General features: G+C 39.7%; 1 protein-coding gene across 4 annotated transcripts in view; it reads left to right on the plus strand.

Annotated features, from left to right (window-relative positions):
- CHRM2 (cholinergic receptor muscarinic 2) overlaps positions 1-22973 on the plus strand; it is a 90564-nt gene extending 67591 nt beyond the window's left edge. The window contains exons 1-2 of one of the 4 annotated variants that reach the window (XM_057428098.1): positions 16763-16821; positions 21183-22973. In XM_057428098.1, the coding sequence (XP_057284081.1) occupies positions 21222-22622 (1401 nt within the window). In that variant the 5' untranslated portion in view covers positions 16763-16821; positions 21183-21221 and the 3' untranslated portion in view covers positions 22623-22973. Of the gene's footprint in view, positions 1-3065; positions 3707-16762; positions 16822-20608; positions 20725-21182 lie in introns of those variants that run through there. The other 3 variants (XM_057428097.1, XR_008974751.1, XM_057428096.1) reach the window with 3 other exon arrangements.
- Positions 22974-23245: the final 272 nt, after the last annotated feature.

The following is a 23245-nucleotide window of genomic DNA, read 5'->3' on the forward strand; positions in this document are numbered from 1 at the left end:
TGTGATCCTGTTCACTAGTATTCTATGGGTTTGCTAGGGCATGCTAAAACAGTCATTTCTCTAGGTTATGCATAAGCTAGCACTTGTTTGGAAGCTAGTACAGAGCTTGGGATCTTCTCAATCACTTCATTACAATGGTTATGTGAACCTGTGGTAGGGAAAGGAACAAAATAATGGCTAAGGGCAAATATGGAGCCTGATTCACCTGTGCTTAAAGGCCTTTTACTTTGATATGAGCTGAGGTATGTACTTGAGTAGTCACTCTTGGGGTTGATCTTCACCAACATACAGCTTTGTTCCCACCATAAATGTCCTGCTCAGACTGTGCCCTGCACTAGAAAAAGTCTAGAAATGGAGCAGAACTGGAAGAGACTGATCTGTGCTCCTTAAGCTACTCTCTGTGGGCTCTTCCATTCATACCTGTGTCCCTTTCTTTCAGGCTGTTTGCTGCGGTGGTAAACAACAGGTCAAAGCTGTGGAAATAGGGGCAAGAGGGATCTTTTTCTGATTCTCTGAGGGGATCTTTAGGCTTCAGCTCCTGGGAAGCAACAGACATTCAACTTTGCAGAGTACAGGCTTGTTACTCCCCCTGGGCAAACCCTGGGGCAGTTAATTCTAATGCAGATCATGCGTTGTGGGAGCCTTGACTTGCATGTGTCAGCTCTGAGTAAGAAACCAAGGATCTGCGTTATGGTGATTCTTCTTCCTCTCCAGTGTGCTTTTGGCAGACTCCCAGGCCGCTTTCTGCACAATCATGTGGGCTGCTTTCATAACACCTGACTCTATATTAAACAAAGGTATACGTGTTCCTTCCTCCCTGGTCCATAGTGTCTGCGAATTTCATGGCATACGTTAGAATTATATAACCACAGAAGCATGGTATAGTTCAGATGGAAGGAACCTCAGGAGGTCTCTACTCAAACTTCATACTCAAAGCAGGGTCAGTATTAAGCTCAGACCAGGTTGCTCATGGTTTTAAACATTGTGTCTTGAAAAACTCCAAGGATGGGTCTGTACACTATCTCTGGGCAACTGGTCCACTGCTTTGCTGTCCTCATGGTGAAAGAATTTTTCCCTAAATCCCATCAAAACCTTATGTCTGTTTCTCTCATCCTCCCACCACACAACACTACAAAGAGACTGGCTCCACCTTCTCAGTAGCTTCCTTGTAGGCAGATATTGGCAGGCTGCTATCAGGTAGCCCAAAAGTCATCTCTCCTTCAGGCTAAAAAAGACCCTTTCCCTCAAACATCCCTCACAGGTCACATACTTCAGTTTATCAAATAATACATCCTCCATGACTGATATTGAACATATGGCTTGCTCTCAAACTACTTTCCAAGATGGATCAGTCACTGGACAAAAGCATTTTTTAATTCAAAATCTCTGCTAGATTACAGATGCTTCTGATGTGCTAGACACAACCGTCCCTGGGCATGCCTTCTGTCTCACAGCTGATGTGAAATAAGGAGATATGCAAAGCCCCTGTCCATTGTACGACAGCCACTGCCACCACAGTGGTAACACTTGGGAAAATAAGGGCAGAATACAATTCGAGAATCAGCATCCCCAGTGGTAAACATTATCCCCAGTCTTGCAGGCAGAGCCCAGCTGCCCCTGGGAATACTGCATCACTTCTGCCACTCTGTATGGTTTAAGTAACTGAACTGAAAGACCCAATCTTCCATCCAACAGCTCTCTTAGAAATTTCATGTAGCCCCCATTGATTTCCTTGAGAAGGAAACATATATATAGCATTGCATTTTGCTTTTACACGGAGAGGACTTTAATCAGTGTCCTTTGTGTTAAACCATTAGATGTGGCCACCTGTGGTATCTTGAAGTTATTCACATTCTTAAGTGCTTTTAAATGTTGGGTCTAAGCCACCCAGAGTTTTTCCAGCAGGGGGGAAAAACTCAGTTGCCTGGAAGCTTTTCCATTACCTTACGCCACAGGAGTGGCATAAAGCTGCTAAAGAAAAGTCTGAATCTAGTGCTCATGTTTCTACTACAGGGAACAGTTTTTCCTTTTTAGGAGGTGGGAGAGCAAATGTGGGGGAGTTCAATTTGCTTCCTGATATTTATTTATTCTTCTGTCTATTCACTCAGTGTCAAGAGACGAATAAAAATGGTAAAGATTTGGATCCTTTTTGTTTTATTCAGAGAAACACTTGCCCATGGCAGTCATATTATTTCTTTCCCCTCCTTCTGTTTGCAGTATTATGACCTCATCTTTGCCAGGGCCTCCTCCATCCCATCCCACTGCAGCTATTTCCACAGTTTTAATTTCCAGTTTATAATGAAATGTCTGTTATCCACAGCTCCTCCACAGAACAGGTGAATCACAAAGATGAAATTTTATTCCTTAGTTGTTTTGCTGCTTGCGTCTGGTCATGAGACTATTATTATGATCTTTGGTATGGTGCTTTTCCTAGTCTCTGTCATTTACAAAGTGGTTTTTATCAGTTAAGGATTCAATGTTACTTTATGAACTTAAAATGTTTATCCATTTAGCCATAAACACAATGTGTTGAGCAAACTGCAGCAGATGCTTAAAAGTGGGGAAGTATTGCAAAGTAAATATATCTGGAAAAAATGTATGTGAAGAAGACTGCATCCACACCTCTGGGATACTCAGAAGCACACCAGGCACCAATCCTGAGTCCAGTGTTATACTTTGCAGAATTGTTTTGCAATAAGTTATGTGTGCCAACTGCCTGGCTATAGTCAAAGGTAGTTTCACATGACCTGTGCTAAAAAAAGGGAAAGTGCTGTCCTTCAGAAGGAGGAAATGGGCGACTGGGCACTCAGAACACTACAAAAGTGCACTGGAGACAAGAGTTTTCTCCCAGGTGATGAATAGCAGGCGTGATCCCAGGACAGTTTACAGCAGGGAACAGAAGAATATAGTTCTAAATCCAATAAAACAATGAAGTTGGACTAGTCCCCAGACACCCATCCTGGTTTTCCCTTTTTGCGCAGAAAAGTCCTGAACCTACCAAAAGCAACAGAAGTTTTGCCACACACAGGGCTTTTGACCTCCTGATTATTCTTTTTTTTTTTCAGAGCAAATTACCATGGGGTTTCAGACTCTGAAGCTCAAGTTTGGATGAATAATGTAGCTTATACGGTAGACCTCTGCTTTCAGTGTTCTACAAGTCAGGCTTCCACTGCTAATGTCGATGTGTGAAAATTCACAACCCACTTCATGAAATATCTGCAGTATCCTCCCAGTGGTTGTTTTCATGAGCAACCTGATATTTAATTCATTTTTAAGAATATAAACCTGCACAAAAGTAGAAAGTTTGCAGATCAGATGAAGTGAATCTACACAAGCAAATATTATCTGTGCATTTTTGTAATGAGTAGGTAGCTTTATTAGCTGCGGAGGGAGCTCAGATTAATTCTGTGAATCTCAAAACCAAACAGTATATAGGGAGAGACATCAGAGATACTGCACATTCAAAGGTTGTGTGCTTTCTGACAGAAACACTGCTTATTGTTGATTAGCCCATATAATTTGAATTACTCTGGATTTACTGTCTTTTGTCTAACACTCACAGTTCTGTCCAAAACCCTTGTGTACACCATGATAAGAAGACAGATGAACGGGAGAAAATGCAATGCAGATCAACTACATCAAGAAATATATCTATAAAGAACAAAAATGACAGGAAATAAAACTACAGCAGAACATAAATATGCATTCCATATACACATACACAGAGAAAGAGAGATTATGCTCTGCAGGCATTATGGGATTTTGATTTTCTATCTGTTGCAGATATATTCTTTTGAAGGAAATGGCAAAAATCATTGTATGAATAGTGATTAGCCCTTAACACATTTTGTATTTTCTGGAGTAGCTGCTGTCACTGTTTGTGTTATATCAAGTCCCTGAATAAAAATAGGAAGGCAAAAGGAGATGACCGAGACAACACAGTAGGGATAAAGCTTTAGGGTCCGGGCTGTAAAAGGAGGAAAGGAAGGAAAGCACACAAGTCCCTTCCTTAAAAGGAAGGAAACAATACTGAATAAGGATGGTGTCAGCTGAGCTGAGTAAGACTGGATATGCAATGTGCAAGACAACGTTCCTGCTGTGTGAAAGAGCATATGTCAGAGATATCTAACACTAGCATGCATTAGCTTTATATTCACAGACTTTCTACGTGTGTCTTGTGAGAGAAAAAGTGCAAAGGTATCTTCTGAATGTTCTCAAAGTAGCAGGAAAAAGGCTGTGCTGTTTCTCTGGCTGTGCTGGTTGCATTATACTGAAAGTTCCTCACAGGTGCCTATTTAAATTTGCCTGTTCTGTCCAGCCAATATATTTGCCATAGTGAAAATAGGAAGTGAGGGAAATCTTGGGGAGCAACTGTTGCCCAATGTAAGTAATAACCTAAGCAGGACTGTACAAACAAAAAGGTCTACTCTGCCAAAAGTACTGCATAAACAGGTAATGGATGCTTCCAAGAACTGCAATTAAACTTACTTTGGGAGAAGTACGTTTGCAGCTCTGATCTTGAGACCAGAATACCTCTCCCTATACCTTTGCTATGTGTTTAGGATTTTCCTGTTACGAACATAAATATTCCTTAATTGACACCCTAGTTACAGCTGAAGGCTTCAGACAGGGTAAGGAATCTTCTGTGCTGGACACTGCCCAGGTGCTCTAGAAAATATCCTACCTGAAATACATTCCTAAATCCAGTGAAACTGTATGGTGGGTCACCATACTATGCTTAGCTCAAATTAGCGTATCAAGAGGTAACAGTTCCTAAAGGAAGCTGTTTGCCAGCAGATGACCATTGTCCCCAAAGATGGACAAAGATGCCTGATGTCCCCAAACAACCACCATGCTAATGTCAAGGGGGATGAGACATAAGCTTTTAAGCTGAATGGATAGGGCAGAGCAGCCTGTTTGGTTAGTGAGGTCCTTTCCCAGCTCTCCGAGTTAGAGTATACAAGGAGAAAATACAAGATGTGAAGCACTTCCGTATATGCAGTCCCCAGCTCTCCCCAGAGCTCAGCTGGTGATGGGAGGCTCTGCCTGAGCTGGAGGTAGCGGAGATGGATGTCACTTCAGTGTGATTTTTATGGAAATCAAGGAGAGGGCTTCTGAGTCACAGAGGCCCCTGCGGCATGCCTGCCAAGGACAGACTTTGTTAGGGCTCAGCCCTGGAAATTTCGCTAGAAGTAGCTGCTTTGTGTCATCAGTTCCTCACTCTGAAGGAGATATCTCATTAGAGTCAGAACAGTATTAACTACTCAGGTTGGTGAGGCAAAATCATGTGGGCTGATTCTCTCTTAGCTGACAAAAGTATTTAGAAAAAAAAAAGAATCACAAGAATTCAAAACATTTCTTAAGTAAGCCTCAACACTTGTTTCAACCTGCGTGTGTAAGGAGAGACAAACATACCTTATTCATGGCAAGCTCTTACTCAGATGTTCTTTTGAGGCTAGAGAGAGCTTTCATTTACCTTTTTTTCCCAAGAGGCTTTCCACAGTCCCTTTCTTGGGCTCTAAAGAGAAAGCTCCAAACTGTGTGTCTTGGTTCTCCAGGTACAAGAAATGTCATATTCTCATGAGCAATCTTGATCTCATAGCCTTAAGAATGCCATAGCATTAAACTTTTTGGCATTCCCCATTAATAATAACTACCACCATCAGTTTGCTTGTAAGTCTCTACATAACTTTCCCTTGAAAATAAAATTCTAATTAAAGTTCTAATGAACTTTCTTCTCAGAGAAAAAATTGAAAACCTTTCATGCCTTCCTGTATAGAGCCTTTCAGAAAAAAACCTTTTGGCTCACTTACCCAGATTCAATCTATATTTTAATATTGACTGTAGCAAACACAGGCAGATCAAACCATTCTCTGACTGCAGAAGCACAATGTGCATTGCAAGATTGCAAAAGAGAAAGTATGAAAGCTGTGAACTTTCCCTCTTTTTACTACATTATTTTTATTCTCAGCCCAATACAGCAAAGTCTTTGCATCAGAATAGTCTGGATCACTATTTACTTAATTCTTTAACATCACCCTGTTTCCTAGTATTGAAAAAATGGAAGGTATCACAAGCTGTGTGCAGCTTGTTCATGACAAGTTTGCTAGAGTGCCTGAAACTCAAAATTTCTATTTGTGTTTGAAGTCTATGTGTATTTACATGGGAGTTTAAGGCATATTGGCTCAGCTTAGTTCAAGGTAAATTGCATAAGTTTCTCACTATCTGGAGTTCTAAACCAGTCTGTTAATGTAAAGCACCTGTAAAGACTACAAGGTAGCAAGAAGACATTGTCCCAGAAAAGATGTAAGAGTCCAGTTCTTTCAATTTCTCTATCAAATTGACTCTTGAAAATAAGCACGAACTATGTAACTACGTTCCATTACGAAAAGATTGTGCTCAAGTATGGGGCATGAATTAAGTACATCAGAAGGTGCTACTCGTAGCATGAGTAGCTAGGAAAGATATTTGTCTTATTATCTGATATAATTGTATTATTTGGGAATGTAATTTTTTGCATGCTTAATCTCTTTTGCATGAATCTTGCAATTCAAATGTGCTATCTTTAATCTAAATGGATGATGAATTTGCAATACCTACATTGGAAGTAATGGAAGAGAAAATTAATACACTTCTGTGTAAGATGGAAGTAAGGAGCTGTCCTGCATTTTTTTGTCCCTTGCCTGTTTCCAGCCTGTGTGGATAACTGATACATCCCTTGTGTCGGGTCTTAGAAACATAAGCAAGATTGTTGATGGAAATGAAGCAGTGACGGTACCACTCTTCCCCTTCCTTTCTGTCTCACCAGAGAGCTCCCAGCTCCCCATGGAGCCTCTCACTCCTGTATAACGATGTAATAGTCACAACGGCATCCCTATAGCATCCCTATAGCCCCCCCTTCAGATACTGGAAGGCTGCTATGAGGTCTCCACACAGCCTTCTCTTCTCCAGGCTGAACAGCCCCAACTTTCTCAGCCTATCTTCATACGGGAGGTGCTCCAGTCCCCTGATCATCCTCATGGCCCTTCTCTGTACTTGTTCCAACAGTTCCATGTCCTTTTTATGTTGAGGACACCAGAACTGCACACAATACTCCAGGTGAGGTCTCACAAGAGCAGAGTAGAGGGGCAGGATCACCTTTGACCTGCTGGTCATGCTCCTTTTGATGCAGCCCAGGATATGGTTGGCTTTCTGGGCTGCGAGCGCACACTGCTGGCTCATGTTCGGTTTCTCATTAACCAGCTCATGTTCAGTGACCAGCACCCCCCAAGTCCTCCTCTGCAGGGCTGCTCTGAATCTCTTCTCTGCCCAACCTGTAGCTGTGCCTGGGATTGCTCTGACCCAGGTGTAGGACACGGCACGTGGCATGGTTAAACTTCGCAGTTTAGTCTCTTCTCAGAAGAATGTGACACATCCCCAGTTAGTTACTGAGATTTTTACTATATGGGTTACCAGAAGTCTTTTCATTTAAATGCAGAACCATAATCTAATCAGATTTGAAATGTTTCTAATATCTGGTGGAGTAAAGGAGAAAGCACACTGTGCCTTAAATTGCATGGTCTGAGATATGCAAATCTCAGACAGTTAAGAAGAGAATAAATGATGATGTCAGTGGTATGGTGTGTTTGGTGGCATTTGTTTAGGATAACTAGCATCACTATGAGTTGATATAAAATTGTTACAGATTTCTTCAAAGAGAGATGACTGACATTTTTAAATAGTCATTTACAAAGCTGTAAATATAAAGAAGTGGATAATTAAATTTAAAGGGCATTTTCCAGGCATAACATTAGAAAGATTAAGAGGTTAAACATTAACCTGACAGTAAATCCCTCCATTATGTCTTCCTGCAAACAAGAATGTCTGAACTTTAACTATTCAGTGCCATTCAGTATATCAAACATTGAATGTGAGTTCATTGCATGTCACATACTAAAACAAAAAGATCTATAGTAACTCATTAAAAATGTAACCCCCCCCCCCAAAAAAAAACAAACAATTTTAATCCTAATTTACATAGTGTTTTATCCCTTCCCCAAAAAAGTTGCGCTGTAGATACTTCATAAAAGCCATTCAGGACTTCACATATGTGGAGAACACTGATGTTATGGGTAACACATTTAGAACCATAAAATGGACTGAATTTAAAACTGAACCTCATTTACACTCAAAAACAAGAGAAAGTGTTATCTTAGTGATGTTGCCTAAAGCCCGAAAGGGCGCTGCCAACCCTGAGTTTTTCTTACTTTATGACTGGATATGCAGCAAGGAGCGCTGCCTGCTTTTGTTTGTGCTACAACTGCAAGTCCTGTTATGAAAAAGTTTGAGAGTAACCGTCTTGGACATCATTCCAGCTTGACCCAAGGAACCTGCTTAGAGATGGAAAGTTGCTTGCCTGCTGTTTGACAAGCCCACTCTAAGATAACACCATCTGGATTGGGATCATGCAGCTGTTTTCTTACTGTCAATTTTTTTTATGGTCTTTGTAAAGTAAGATGTAAAACTAACCCACTGAGAAGCAGTTATTCCAAAGTATCTTAAGCCTGTTATATCATAAGCAGAAAAAAAAAAGGGACAGGCAGACAATCTTTCTCTTTTTTTTTTTTTTCTCTTTTTTTCCTCCAAACATTTCCTTTCAGATGTCCCTTTGAAGTCACAGGCTTATAGTGTGAGTGACTGAGAGCAAGGAGCTGTGAAATGCGCCTTTGAGCCACGTATTTCTCAAAGAATATCACAAGGCATATATGACTGGGGTACACGACATCTGCAAATCAGCATGGCATTATTGAGGCTTTGCTCAGCCTCTAACTCTGGGAGCTTCAGAGAACCAAAAACTTCAGCAAGGAAAAATCATTTTCCTGTCCTCATTCCACCTTCCTACTTTTGGGGGGGCTCTCTGCTACCGCATGCAATGACTGTGTTAGCGTAATTTGCGTCTGAAGAAATAATTGAACATACACATAAATTCTATATATAATATAATTCTTATATACGCATACATTAGGTATAGATTCCATTTTGTGTTCAGTTCAGCCCTGCTATTGCTTGTCACTGTACATTTTCCTATTGTTAGGCATATACCGCCAGTTCTTTGCTGTTGTAAGGCCATCCCTTCAAACTACCCTCACAATACCCCACTTTTCATGCTTACTAAAACAATTCCTGTTCAGGTGGATCTGATTTACTTCTTAATCAAACACACAGATTGGCAGAACATATCAGTTCAGGTTACAACTGCTGATTATCCACTCACGGGATTTCTCGTGAGTGAATCCAATCACTGCATTTCTTGTTCAAAAACATTTTCATTACTTCTATTACATAAAGGGTATTACAAAAGGATACTCTGCTCCACTGATAATTCTCAAACAGGGAGCAAAACTGGTTCTCATGATTTTGGAACAGTCAATACTGATGTATCAGGTTTTTACAGACTTCAAAGAAAATCTGATGAAAGCTAGGACTATTTCTGTAAGTTGTTTGGTAGAGCCACTGATCAGCCTCACTCAATAATCATCCAAGTGGGAGGGCAGCACTGCAGCGTGTCATTATAGCTTTTCTTCCTGCTAGACCTGCCAGGAGGTTTATATGAGACTGCATGAATCTTTTTTGACTTTCTGCAGTTCAAAGTGCTCAGAGGAAAGAGAGCTGAGCACTGCTAACAAAAGGAGTAAGTGTTAGACCAGAAGATGAGAGAAACAACACAGTGTAAGGTGTGGAAATGATAGCCAGAAGACTGACCTGAACAACAGAGAGGTGGAGAACAAGATGAGAAAGACCAGAGAGGCTGAAGGGTAACAAGGTGCTGCAATAGGCAGCAAGGAGAAATGGGAAGGGAATGAATGGGAAAAATGATGTGGGTCTTCTCAGACCCACTTCTTACAGATCAGATAGTGCCTCTCCCTGAAGCAGAGCTTCTGCAAAGACCTGAGAAAGGAGTGCTGCCGTTAAGGATGTGAGGCAGCACTCAAGAATATAACCAGGAATGGGGCAAAAAAAGACACCATGACGACGTGACTTTACGGAGAGCTGGGACTGTTCCACAGACCTGAGCTGCATCTCTGACAGTTGAGCTGAGACAGCAGGGACGTGGTGTGCTGGACACCAGGACCTAGAGTCCCCAGAGTTCAGTCACAGTTTTGCTTACTTTATGCGATTTCTTGCCATTTGTACTTTTTTTCCATTTTACCTTCCCCAGGGATCAGAGGGAGAAATATAGAAACCCTTCAAGAAAATCCAGCCTTACCTGGAGATATACATATGAATCCCATTTGATTATCTAAATCTCATACTGTTTGGAGACAGATCCATCACAGAATGACTGCTAATGGTCTCAGACCCAAGGTCATGGTTTTGCTTCAGAACTGAGTAAGAAATGAATAATAAGGCAAGGGGAAATAAGTTCCTGTCCGCAACATAGATAATAGCTTAAGAAACAACAAAAATAATCTACCAGGATAAAAAATAATCTCTACAGGAAAACTGAATACACTGGAATTCCTAATTAGATGAAAAAAGGGTAACTTTTAGAAAAAAAATAATTTCCAGCCTCATTTCCAAAGAGAGTATGGAGGCCAAGTCCCAGTAATGGCAGCAGGATTTAAGAAATGTCTTAATTGCTATTGGAAGTGAGATTTCAGATCTGCAAGTCACTTTAGTGTTTTGACAATGCTGCTCAAAGTGCAAATTGTGAAGGAATGCTAACCAATGTCTCTGTGGGCTGGTATGGGATAATACAAACAGGTGCCGAAACTAGGGACAGTGAGGAATTTCTACTGAAAACAGGTAATAAGGGATGACAATTCAAAGACACCAGGTGAATGCTTTTTCAGAACTCTGTTTCTCTTGCACTCTTTCTTGCTTTCTCCTCATTAACTTTGCTTTGCATTCACTTCTCAGTCTTGTCCCATTTCGTCCCTCTTGCTTCAGCCCATTTATTATTTTCTCTCTTCTCTTGCCCCACACCTCTGATATGTCTTTCTTCAGCAGGCACTGGTGCCCATTAAGTAGGTTTGTGTTGCATGGGGGCACATTGCAATGCAGCAATCACTGCTCAGCGATTCTGCTGCTGTTGAATGGCACAGTGGGAGAGATTTCATCTCAGACAGAACACCCCAGGGACTCAGCAGTTTAATGGAGGAGATTGTTCCCTAGGTACATTACCAGATAGTGTTCTTATCTAGGTAGTATTTCACTTCCTTGCTTTACCAACTCTTTACTAATTCAAAAAGTTGTTAAGTAAAGATGGGATTAGATGGAGAGAACTGGACCATGTCAGTGGCACTGCGGAAGATGAGGGTAAGGTAAAACCTCAGGAAACAAAATAAATTCATTAGTAGTCTTTTTAATCCTCAGATATATTTGCTGTGGAAAGGTGGTCTGAGATGAGGAAACAGAGATGGTAAACTTACAGACAATGACAGATAAGACTGGCAAAGGAAGAGAGAGAGTAATCTATAACATGATTATGGAATTTCTGGATATTAAAAAAACAGTTTGAAACCCTCAAAACCAGAAATGGGTATATTCATGCAAGTGAAATAATTCTAGCAATGGTCGGTGAAGCTGACGTGGTGCTTCTGCCATGATATGAAAGAGGTTCCCATGCAGTAAATATAACAGCATAGTCTCCAGAAGCCTGAATTTCAAAGTCAGCCTACCTGTCTCTATTTGTCTCAAAAGCCTTTCTTCTCTTTTTAAAAAAAACAAAAAAACAAAGAAACAAAATAAAAACAAAACTCATCTTTCAGTTAGAATGAAACACACAAGGGAGATCAAGTATATTGATCACCATTGCCCTGTGAAAGTTTTGTATCTCACAGGCTTCATTGCTAAAAGTGACAAGATCAGTTTGTGAAACACTATGTGGGATAGCAGTATTTTCTTTACACACTAGTGTACAAGGATTTGCTGTGACAGGGGCATAAAGTTTTGTGTTTAGTCATCATAGCAAACTGTCTCCCATGAAGAAGAAGCTGAGCTGAAGCCTTTGCACCCAGGCACTACATTCATTGTAGCCTTTTCATGCCTCAGAGTGCAGATCTATGCATACCAAAAATGCCTGCTCTTCTCTATCTTGTGTTGGTTAATGCCCTTCAAGCTTTTAACAGTTTTGGATTCAAATAATCCCATTTAGCACTTCTGAAACCTTGCATTTCAAATGTTCCCATTATTTTCTTTTGCAAGCATGCAAGAGAGGTCAAAGTTTGCTGTGAACTACCTTTGCAATGTCACTTTAAAAATCAAAATCAGCAGAGAGCTTGAGAATATTTGCTTATGCATTTTGGCTTCCTGGCCCAGTGATGCTGGATGTGTTTTTAACAGAAAGTACATGGTCAGAGACAAGTTGTCCAGTTTCTATTAGGTTAACCTTGTTAAACATTACATTATTGTTTAACATAGGATAGGGGCTTCTCTTAATGCTATGGTAAATTATTCATATGTAAAAGGTAGGGTATTTTACCTTGTTAAGTGTGCTGAGACCAATATCTGGAGTCATGCATCAGAGCCAGAATTAGCCATGGATTTCTTAAACCTGCAGTGGATTAAAAATGCAATTAGCCTGCAACTGCAGTCTACATAATTAAAGTCGGTAGAAGTCATTTAGTGAAACATAACACAGTCGGAGACTTAGAGAGTCTATAATAATGTAGTAACTGAGCATAAATGCTGCAGAAAAAAATGCTAAATAAATATTTCATTCCTTTGGCAAAGAATATGTAATATTTAAGGTTCTCTGTCCACAAAAGGGAAGATTATCTTACAGGCTCTCTGTAAACATCCATAGCTGTGATCAACATGCTTATAATTAGCTCTAGCAAGTACTTCAGTTGAGATTTTCAAACATTTTATAAGCATTTTGTTAAATATTGTTAGCATCTGTTCATCTTTCCCAAACTTCTTTCAAGTTGTGGAATGGGCTAGGAAATATGAATTCTGTTTTGGGAATTAATTTGCCATTTGTTTCCGGTAAGGTAAAGAAGTAATTTCACTATCTTTCACTATCACTGCCTTAAATATAGTCTGCAGAAATACGGACATAAAAAATGATTTATCTGCCCTCTCAGAAACAGGTTTGAATAAGTTCAGTAGATGCTTAAATTCTTGCATTCCTTTTATGTCTAAGCTTTCTCCTCTGTGCTTCTAATCTACATATTAGGTAAGTGGTTAAGTAAGATGGAAGATGTGTAAAAAACCCCAAGGTTAATGGACACAGAAGCAGAATGGACTACATTTTCAAGCTCATGGAAAAGTGACCATGATGGACTTCACAAGAATTTTAAAAACATTTGCTGAGTAAAGAAACTGGGTACTTTCCAAAACAGGTTCAAGGATCATTTGGAGGCATAACAAGTAAGTCTGCTAGATCATGAGTGAATAAGAATGAAAGCAATGTACAGACACCATTTCCAGCCAAGCGAAAAGGAAAAATTTTCTTTAAGTTTGGTAAGAGTCCTTTTGAGCCCTCAGCACGGCAATATTCCTGTCAGAGACACTACTGAGGCCTGCAAAATCTCTGATGAAGAGTGAGAGGTTTATCCAGAACCTCCATGATTAGGAGGGATTTGCAGAGATTCACTGAAATGTCATAGCATCTTTGCTGGACATACTGGCAGGTTGAGGGGCTTAATCAGCAGTTCTTTGAGAGACCCACCTGTACTGTATTATATTTCTCTGTTATAATTTCATCACCAATATTCCATCAGGCTTTGTCAAAAAAAAAAAAAAACAACCCCCGAAAAACAAACAAACAAAACCTCCCAAAAAAACACAAGGAAAAAGCAAACAAAGAAAAAAATTAAACCAAGAAAAAAAAAGCAGGAAAAGTGAGCATGTGTTTTTTTGTTGAGTGACTTTTTTGTTTGTTTGGTTTGTTTTGCCTGGGTTTTTTTTAGATCTACATGTTTTAAATAAGAGATGCATTTCTGTTATGCATTATCTCCAGGTTTTCGGAATAAATTGTGAACTGGTTTCAGTCAGCCTTCTGAACCCTCTCCTCTTTCACTAGCTTTCCCACTTGTCACCCAGGGACTTTGAGTAGATCTTATGAGGTTTTTCTATTTAATAGCACAGGCATGATATCTGATACAAGGATAATGAAGTACTGTGCCTCCAACTTGTGCTGGCTGCAGAGGGATTGCTTACCTGTCATGGCACTGTTCCTTCAGAGAATATATCCTAGAACCTAATGATCTTCAATTCAATCTTAAGAGAAGCTTAAATAACAGTTCTGCTGAGGCAACCTTCCTCATGGATGATTATAATTTTAGTCTGAGTACTCATATGAGTATTTTATCTAAAGTGCCTGAAGAAAACATAGTCAGATAACACTTGTTTTGTTAGGGTTGACTGGTGTGAGGAGCTTCGGACAGCTTCCAGCAATGGTGGTGCAATGCAAAGAGGAAAAGTGACTTACTGAAATCTATCATTTTGGTCTTCCTGTTCTAGCTAGCCTATAACTTCTGCAAATGTAAATTGGCATAGGTCAGCTGATGGAATGTGCATGTGGCAGGAGCTAGTCCTTAGTTTTGCCACCTTTTAATGGCACCAGACACTCTTCTGACCCATTTACAGCCTACTCTGAAGAAACACTTTGAGTTGCATCATGCCCAAAGTGGTAACTAAATAATGCTGGTTGCAGTAGATAAGCTCAGGCCTGAGCATGTGTGTCTGTGCAGTGGCTACCCCAGTATAATTATGCCTCAGTATTCAGACTGTTTGCTACAAATAGACTGTAATATATTGGTTTAATAATGCATTCTGTAACTGCAATGGTTTCAGAATATCATCAAATTTTATCTCTGCTCCTTAATTATAATAAAATGTAAATTGTAATAAAATGTGGGGTTCCTCTACCTGAGAGAAAAGTACCTAAATTTTCAACACATATCGAAGCCATGCTACTGCTGGAAATAACTGCTTGTGGTAGCTGCCTTTCTATGCCTCTAGATGGAGATCCTACCCATTTAACTCAACCTTCCAGACAACCGTGTGATGCTTCAATAAGAGCTCCATTTTGCTTTTCATAGTTCATAGACCAAAAAATAGTTTGTTCTCTGATTTCTCAGTTATAAAATTCTTTTGATCTCAGTAACTAGATTCTCAGACCCCTCTGACTTCACAGCTTACCTGGAAAAAAAAAAAAAGGAAAAAAGAATGCTATTCCTTTCTAGCTTTCCACAGCAAAAATGTCCTGCACTATTTACTTTGCCTGAACCATAGTCATAAAACCCTCTGTCTTTTCAATTGCCATTCTGAAAATTCCCTTCAGCACATAAGCACCGCACACAGCTATGCATTGAGGTGCTCATAATTGCAGGTGAAGGAATGATATGGACTATTGCAGTCAGTCATTTTTACCATATGGGGGACCTTATCATAAGCTTCCACCAGAGTGCAGAGGAAAGCCTTGCCATAACTTCACCACAAGACCTGGCTATTTGCTTGATATTTTGGGACCAAGGGTTCTTCATATACATTCCTAGCAACCCTAGCAAGAGTAAGGAGAAACATGAGCAAAAGTACCTATCATCTCCTCTAATACAGGAGATAAAAATCCCTTTTTGTGGATCAAAACCAGTTAGATAAAAACATGCCTAGTAAGCATATTTTTCAGGTTTGCCGAGTGCATTAAGATGCAGAATTTAGCTTAGTGTCAGCTACCCAAAGACAGGATGCAAATTCCTACTTGATTACACAAGTCCTGAAAAACAAAGACATATCTGCAGCTAAAACTACACTTACAGAAAGAGAATTAAGCGCCCTAGTACCACTGGGTGACTATCTGCATAACAATAGTAATAGTAACAACAGTACCAATGTAATAGAAATACATAATACCTTTGAGGGAAAATTGTTTTTTTGTTTGTTTGTTTTTATTCCCAAAACTAGAGAGATTACTGAGGAGGGTTTGTTTGGTTGTTTTGCTTTGTTTTGTTTTGTTTTGTTTTTTTCCTATACTGCCCATACTTTTCCTTGTGCGACTTTGAATACAAACCAGTTGGGCTCATGAAACTATATTTACCGGTTTTAGGCTACAAGAACATGAGTAAGATGTAGTTAATAGCTGTACAAATCCTCAGACCCTAACAATAGCATTGAGACAGCAATGCTGATGCCAGTGCTGCTACCTACTCATGTAGAGTTCTCTGCTGCTTTTGGGGTTATATTTTTATTTTTGCTTGATTTCAATTGTTGTTAGTGCATAGTGTTAGTTAACTTTTATTACTGCTCTACAACTCTGATCCACTTTGTCAAGATAGGTGCAGAAGTTTTATACTTTGCCTTTAGGTCCTTCACAATGAGATGGAGGAAAGTAGATCTAGACAGGACCACAGAATATCTTTCTTTGTAGGACGTGTGTTGATTAAGAAAAACAAAAATGCATGGAAATAGGAAGAATGGACAACACCAAGGCAGTGACACTCTGCAAAGGTGTTTCTAGTTTTAAATGGAATGCAGAAGATAACTCCTGGGGTGAAGATTTTAGTCTTGTGGCATTAGGGAATTTTCTGAAATTTGTTTTTTATCAAAAGCCCGAACTAGATCTATAATGTCTCTTAAAGTCTGTAATAAATTCTGACGGATGTGCCTTGTGTATCTGTCATGGGCTTAGGGCTTTTGTTCCTCTCTGTTTTCTTTTTTTCCACTTAAATGGTGCCAGGAAGGAATTTTAGAATCAAAGCCAGTGCTGTTAAGGAGCAAAATCAGTTCAGAAAAAAAAAAAAAAAGAAGAGAAATTATTGCTACAGCAAAAATCAAATCCATTTTACACAGGTTTGGACTGAAGAGGAACTGGATCAAAGAGGAGAAGTTTAAAAGGTATATTTTGCTTTTCTTTGAGAGTTGAATGCTGAAAAGTGCTCAGAGTAGCAATGCACATAGGTTCCTGGGTAATTCCATTTAAATCAAATGCTACTTTCAGGTACAGATCGTTTGTTACCTCTTTCATGTCCTGACCTTTATATGGTTTCAGAGGATTCAAAGAAGTCATTAAATCCTGACCATATTTAACTTGGAAATATGCACAATACAGAAGAAGGATTTGTCTAACAAACTTTGACAGGCACGGTATATCAGCCATTTTTTTCAATATGCACAACATTTTTATCGTCTGTTTTGTGACAGATGTTGGAGATGTATCCAAGTTACAATGCTTGTTACAAGATTCATTTGCACTAAAGGGATGGAGTCTTGTCAAGACAAGTGGAAAGCACAATCAGAAGGATATAATATCTAAGTACCTCCTGTCTCTTCTCCTTGCCCTCCTGTTTCTGCAGGCCTCCTCAGGGTCTGCAATGGAATAAGAGGAATACACTCAACAGCATCATTTTGCTTCTTTATACTCACTGTGGTTCCCTTTTACAATGAACCAGCTTACAGACTTCACCCATTAGACTTCTGTTTTGCTGTTCCAAGCAACTGCTAGGGAGGTAAATGAGGAAAAAGGCTGTGGCTGCCAGCATGCTCTGTGAAGGTTTATTCCAGCCTGTGACAGCCTGGACTGTGTTACTCCTTATGAGTGGTAATGGGGGTCCAGGTTAATCCACTCATGCCCAGCTTCTACCTGTCTACCACTCACTGTAAAAGGACCTTACATCTTCCCCAACCCCATGTCTAGTTGAGAGAAAGGAGGTGAATTACTTTCAGCACTGAATTCTTTAGAGGGGAGAAACTATTGCACTGGAAATGTTTCCCAACTACATATTGAATATCAAACAATGAATTATGTTATATGTGGATTTTTTGGCTTTGGCCATTTTTCATACAGCGATTATTGTGTTTGCATTCCATAAAGTCATGTGTACTTTAAAATATATTTCAAAAAATGAACTTGTTTGGTTTTGAGGTCACAGGAGAAATTTCTTGCCTTTTCTGGGTATTCTCTGTTTAGCAAAAAAGCACTTAGTATAGAAGGATAAATTACGGCAGCCCACAGGAGTCAGTGCCATATTGTGCAACTCACACAAACACCCATGGGCTTGCAGAGGAGAGTTCTGTTTGTTCAAGAATAAGATCTGGTACTTCTCATAGCGGGAGGTCATATTACCTTAAAATGCCTCCACTCTGTAGGTCTGCCTGATGTTCCCATAACAATTGCCCATCTGACAACTGCCCATCTGTTCCAATAACAGCTGCCTCTCTAGTAGGAGAGATGGGCTCCATGGCATGACAATAGCAAAAGTAGTCCACAGACAGCCCTATATCAAGCGAGCAAGCGGCCACAGCAAGTAACAAAAGACCCCACTACAGACCTGATTCAAACCCTACTGGAAACATCAAGAAAGAGTCTTGCAGATTTCAGGGTATCTTAGGTTAGAAAGCATCATAACCCTGTCTCTGCTCCTATAATGGTAGTACTGTCAGCAGTGATGATCTATGTTGTCTGAAATCAAAGATTTCTCCAGCCCTATACCTTCTCAGCAACAAACAACAAACCATGGTTCACTTTATAATCATATTAATGCAAACAAATGGAGAAAGTGAAAGCAGGTAGGTTTCTCCATACTTAAAGAAAAGATGTAACTGTAACTGTAATTTGCAGTCTCAGTCTACCAGCCTTCTCATGGCAGGAAAGTTTTGTGCAAAGAGAGATCACTGGGAAAGGGACTCCTCTGCTTTGCTTCCATTCAAAAGAAGACAGTGAAATCCTGTTCCACACAGGGAAAACCTATTCCTAACAGGTAAAATAAACTTTTAGTTTTCATCCAGCTCTTTTCATCTCAGGTAATAAAATCAAGGGAATTTATACTGAATTACCAATATTTCCACTGGAAGTGGGTAAAAAAATCAGCTGAAAAGACACAGGAATAAATTTTGCTGGGAGAGAGTAATTTGGTTTCACAAGTATCAAAGTTTTAAAATTCATTTTAGTTTTTCAAGGGAATGAAAACAAAACCTCTGAACATTTTGTCAAAATGAAATTGTAGGGAAACACTTCTTACCATAAAGCACAATTTTTTCAGCTCTGATCCTCTCTCTTCCTTTCCTGCTTACCCTCTCACTCTCTGTCACCAGAGGTAGCTGCAGAGCCCTGGATCACAAACTTTTCAGAAGAAATTGCTTTGAAATCAGTACATCTCAGTGAATAAAATCTGTCAGGAGTGTTCATAAACAATTGTGCTTGGGAAAAGTTCTTAACTTGTCCCAAAAAACTGATATCTTACACATAAACAGGTAGTCAGCTGCTCAGCTGTGAGGTTTTAGGTCAAAAGCACGCAATGAATTGCTGAACTGACAGTCCTATATATTAAAGATGTCTGAGCTATTCTCCTGTATATTTTTTTCATGGAGTATAAATTCTGTTATATACCATTCAGCCTTTTCTTCCTATACAAATCACATATGTAATTAAAGCATTCATCCCCACAGTTTTGCTCTTTTGAATGTGATCCCAGGGATTTTAAGGATGTACCTGAAAATAGACAGTAGGAAAAAAAATTCAGTCTAGCCTTTATTTATTTCTGTGAGCAAACAAATCTTGGCCAGTTTTAAAAGTAAAGGCAAATGCATGAGCCCCACTTTCTGCCAGTTGTATTTCTTTAAGTATATTTATATTTAAGTATATATATACAAGATTACAGAGTTGCCTCAGACAGAAAACCTTTACCCTGGTATAGCATTTTGAGTTTCCTGTGGAGACAAACTTGCTTATTTTTCCTTAGAGGTTAGAAGGGTATTTGCTGTTGTGCTGACATTTTGCATCATCTTCTTCCTTTTTCATCTGTAGGAAAATATGCAGTGCTGAAATAACAGTGAAAATACATTGCTCCATTTCAGTGACATGAATTGTATATGCCTGTGCATCAGCAGGTTAGTTCCAGGGGCCAGAGGAGGATTCCTTAATCCCTGATATATAGAGGAGCCAAACACAATGGATTTTTTTCTTTCTTTGATTGTGTCACCACTTTTAAAAATCTCTGTCCCAAAGAAGTTATGCCTTATGTGTGGGGGAAAAAGAGAACATTCCAATTAGAAACAACCTAACTTCTCTGTCACATCTGGCCTTCATGCCTCAATAATCCCCTGAGCAGAGCTCATAAATAATGAGTGCTCAGAGACTGGCTGTACAATTCCAGTACATTCTATTGAATTCCAGGGGATGCACAAAAGGATAGCACGTATCCTGAAGGCAAAAGCATGTGCTGTTTTCTTGGTCTTCTTTCAAATATATATTGCTAGAAGTTTAATCGCTCTTCATTGAGTCCTGATGGTAGGCTATACAGGGCACAAAAAAAATTGCTGTGCATAAACAGAACTGATTTGTAGCTGTTTCTTTATCATTACCATGCTATCTATGTCAGAGCTTCTGTTGTAGCTTTATGTGATACAGTTAAAATATACTGTGATTTGAAAAAATATTGAAAAGTACAAGCAAGCAACCATCAAGAGACAAACTCATCATGTTAAAAAAACCCAAACAACATCCCTTTTTTTCAGGTACAAATAGTCTAAAAGATGCAAAAAATAACCTTAATCTCACTTACATGAAAAAGAATAGGCACATGCTCAACTGAGGTGAATTTATTAATTCAATGGACTTCAACAGACCTATCCTTTTCTTGTTCATTGGCAGTTTAGTTTCATGCAGTGCCAAAATCTTTGCAACTGTTGAAAAAGAAAAGTAACTAGATTGTAAGAAAATGAGCGGGAGACATTACACAATCTTGTTCTAGCAACCTCAGAGAAGCATACTCAGGTGGAACATGAAAGAAAGATGGAAAAGTAAGCCACCTTCACATGATGTCTCCTGGTAAATCACATTTTCACCTCAGGTTATAAACATGGCACACCCTCAGGACTGGACTTTCTTACTTGGAATAGGGTTTGAAATGGTCAAAGAGGTAGAAAAGAAAACAATATACATGTCTGGTTCCAAAATTTTCAAGTCTATGTTAGTTTTATAAGAGGACATAGAGAAAAATGCAGCTGAGAACTTAAGAATCTAGACCTGTGTTCAAATACTGTATCTTTGTCACATATTTAGAGGTACCCTCTTGGTATGTTGTTCCTAAAGGGATATTATATGTTGCAAGCTGCTTTCATTAACCAAAGTTGACTGGTCTTTCTGAACACATCTTCTACCTCTAAACTCTTTCCAGGTAGTTTTTCAGGGATCCATTTCCTAAAGGCAGAGGGACTAATTCCATGATGGTATCTGTTTTGTTTTCTTTCCTCTGCAGGCTTAAGTGATAACTGGGTAACTTGTTAGCAGAACAGAAATGAATAACTCAACGTACATAAACTCTTCCACTGAAAATGTGATGGCTTTGGAGAGCCCCTATAAAACTGTAGAGGTGGTCTTTATTGTCCTGGTAGCAGGGTCTCTCAGCCTAGTCACCATAATTGGGAACATCCTGGTCATGGTGTCAATCAAAGTCAACAGGCACCTACAGACTGTCAATAACTATTTCCTGTTCAGCTTGGCCTGCGCTGACTTGATCATCGGCATCTTTTCAATGAACCTATACACTCTCTACACTGTGATAGGGTACTGGCCTTTGGGGCCTGTTGTGTGTGACCTCTGGCTGGCTCTTGACTATGTGGTCAGCAACGCCTCTGTAATGAACCTCCTCATTATCAGCTTTGACAGATACTTTTGTGTCACCAAGCCTCTGACCTACCCTGTGAAGCGAACCACTAAGATGGCAGGCATGATGATCGCAGCTGCGTGGGTGCTGTCCTTCATCCTGTGGGCCCCTGCAATTCTCTTCTGGCAGTTCATTGTGGGAGGAAGGACTGTCCCAGATGGGGATTGTTACATTCAGTTTTTCTCCAATGCTGCTGTCACTTTTGGTACTGCCATTGCAGCCTTCTATTTGCCTGTTATCATCATGACTGTCCTTTATTGGCAAATCTCTCAAGCCAGTAAGAGTCGAATAAAGAAAGGAAAAAAGGAAACTGCTCAAAACCAAGATACAGTTTCCCCCAGCCTTGTCCAAAGTAAAACAGTGAAACCAAACAATAACAACATCCCAGCCAGTGGTGATGGGTTGGAACACAGCAAAATTCAGAATGGAAAAGCCACTGGAGAGACTGTGACGGAGAACTGTGTTCAAGGGGAGGAGAAGGAGAGCTCCAACGACTCCACCTCTGTCAGTGTGGTCGCTTCCAACATGAAAGAAGATGAAGCTGCCAAAGATTCCAGCCAGACTTCTGCCTCCCAAGACCATCTCAAAGTGGGAAACTCCAAGCTGACATGCATCAGGATAGTCACCAAGTCTCAAAAGGGTGATTGCTGTGCTCCCACCAACACTACTGTGGAGATTGTAGGCACCACTGGGGAGGAGAAGCAGAATAGTGTAGCCCGGAAAATCGTCAAGATGACAAAGCAGCCAGCCAAAAAGAAACCACCTCCTTCTAGAGAGAAAAAAGTGACAAGGACGATTTTGGCCATCCTCCTGGCCTTCATCATCACCTGGACCCCATACAATGTGATGGTGCTCATCAACAGCTTCTGCACATCCTGCATCCCTGGTACTGTATGGACCATAGGTTATTGGCTCTGTTATATCAACAGCACCATCAACCCTGCTTGTTATGCTCTCTGCAATGCTACCTTCAAGAAGACCTTTAAGCACCTTCTTATGTGTCATTACAAGAACATAGGAGCTACAAGGTAAAAATAGTAATAAAAGTAATAATGGAAAGGGTGACGAAGTTCCATATTAAATTAAAAAAAACCCAACTAGATAAATGCCATAGCACTTTATGCTCTTCTACAGAATGTGCAATCCAGGATATTAGTGGAAATACTGACATAGAGCATCAGCTCCACTCCTGAGAACTACATTTAGAAACATTTTTTTAAATTATTGAAAACAAATCTTGTGGACATGGAGATGTTTGAGGAATTATTCAAGGATATGGACTGGAGGCACAGTTCCTTGCTTTCTACAACTATTCTGCAGAAGGGCTTTAGAGTCTATGATTTTTGGTCCTTCTGTGCAAAATCCTTGTTCTTCTCTTCCTTTCTTTTTTCTTTTTTCTTTTTATTTCCCAGATGAAAACATACTAAACAGACACAGGGGAAGAAGCATGGGAGTTCGGAAGATCATTACGTATTTGAAATGAATCATGGTAGAAGGTTTCTAAAGCTCAAAGTTGTCTAGAGCTTTTTTGCCATTGTCATGTAAGAACTTTTATGTTAGGTAAATCCTGATGAGAGTTATTTTATGTTGTTTATGACACTACCATTTCCAAAACTGCATCAGTTCTGAAAGTGTACTTATGCTCAATGTGTAAT

Source organism: Pezoporus wallicus, unplaced genomic scaffold, assembly GCF_028554395.1.
Source record: "Pezoporus wallicus isolate ANWC-B61680 ecotype Strahan unplaced genomic scaffold, APGP_CSIRO_Pwel_v1 contig_2908, whole genome shotgun sequence".
Classification (NCBI taxonomy): Eukaryota; Metazoa; Chordata; class Aves; order Psittaciformes; family Psittacidae; genus Pezoporus; species Pezoporus wallicus.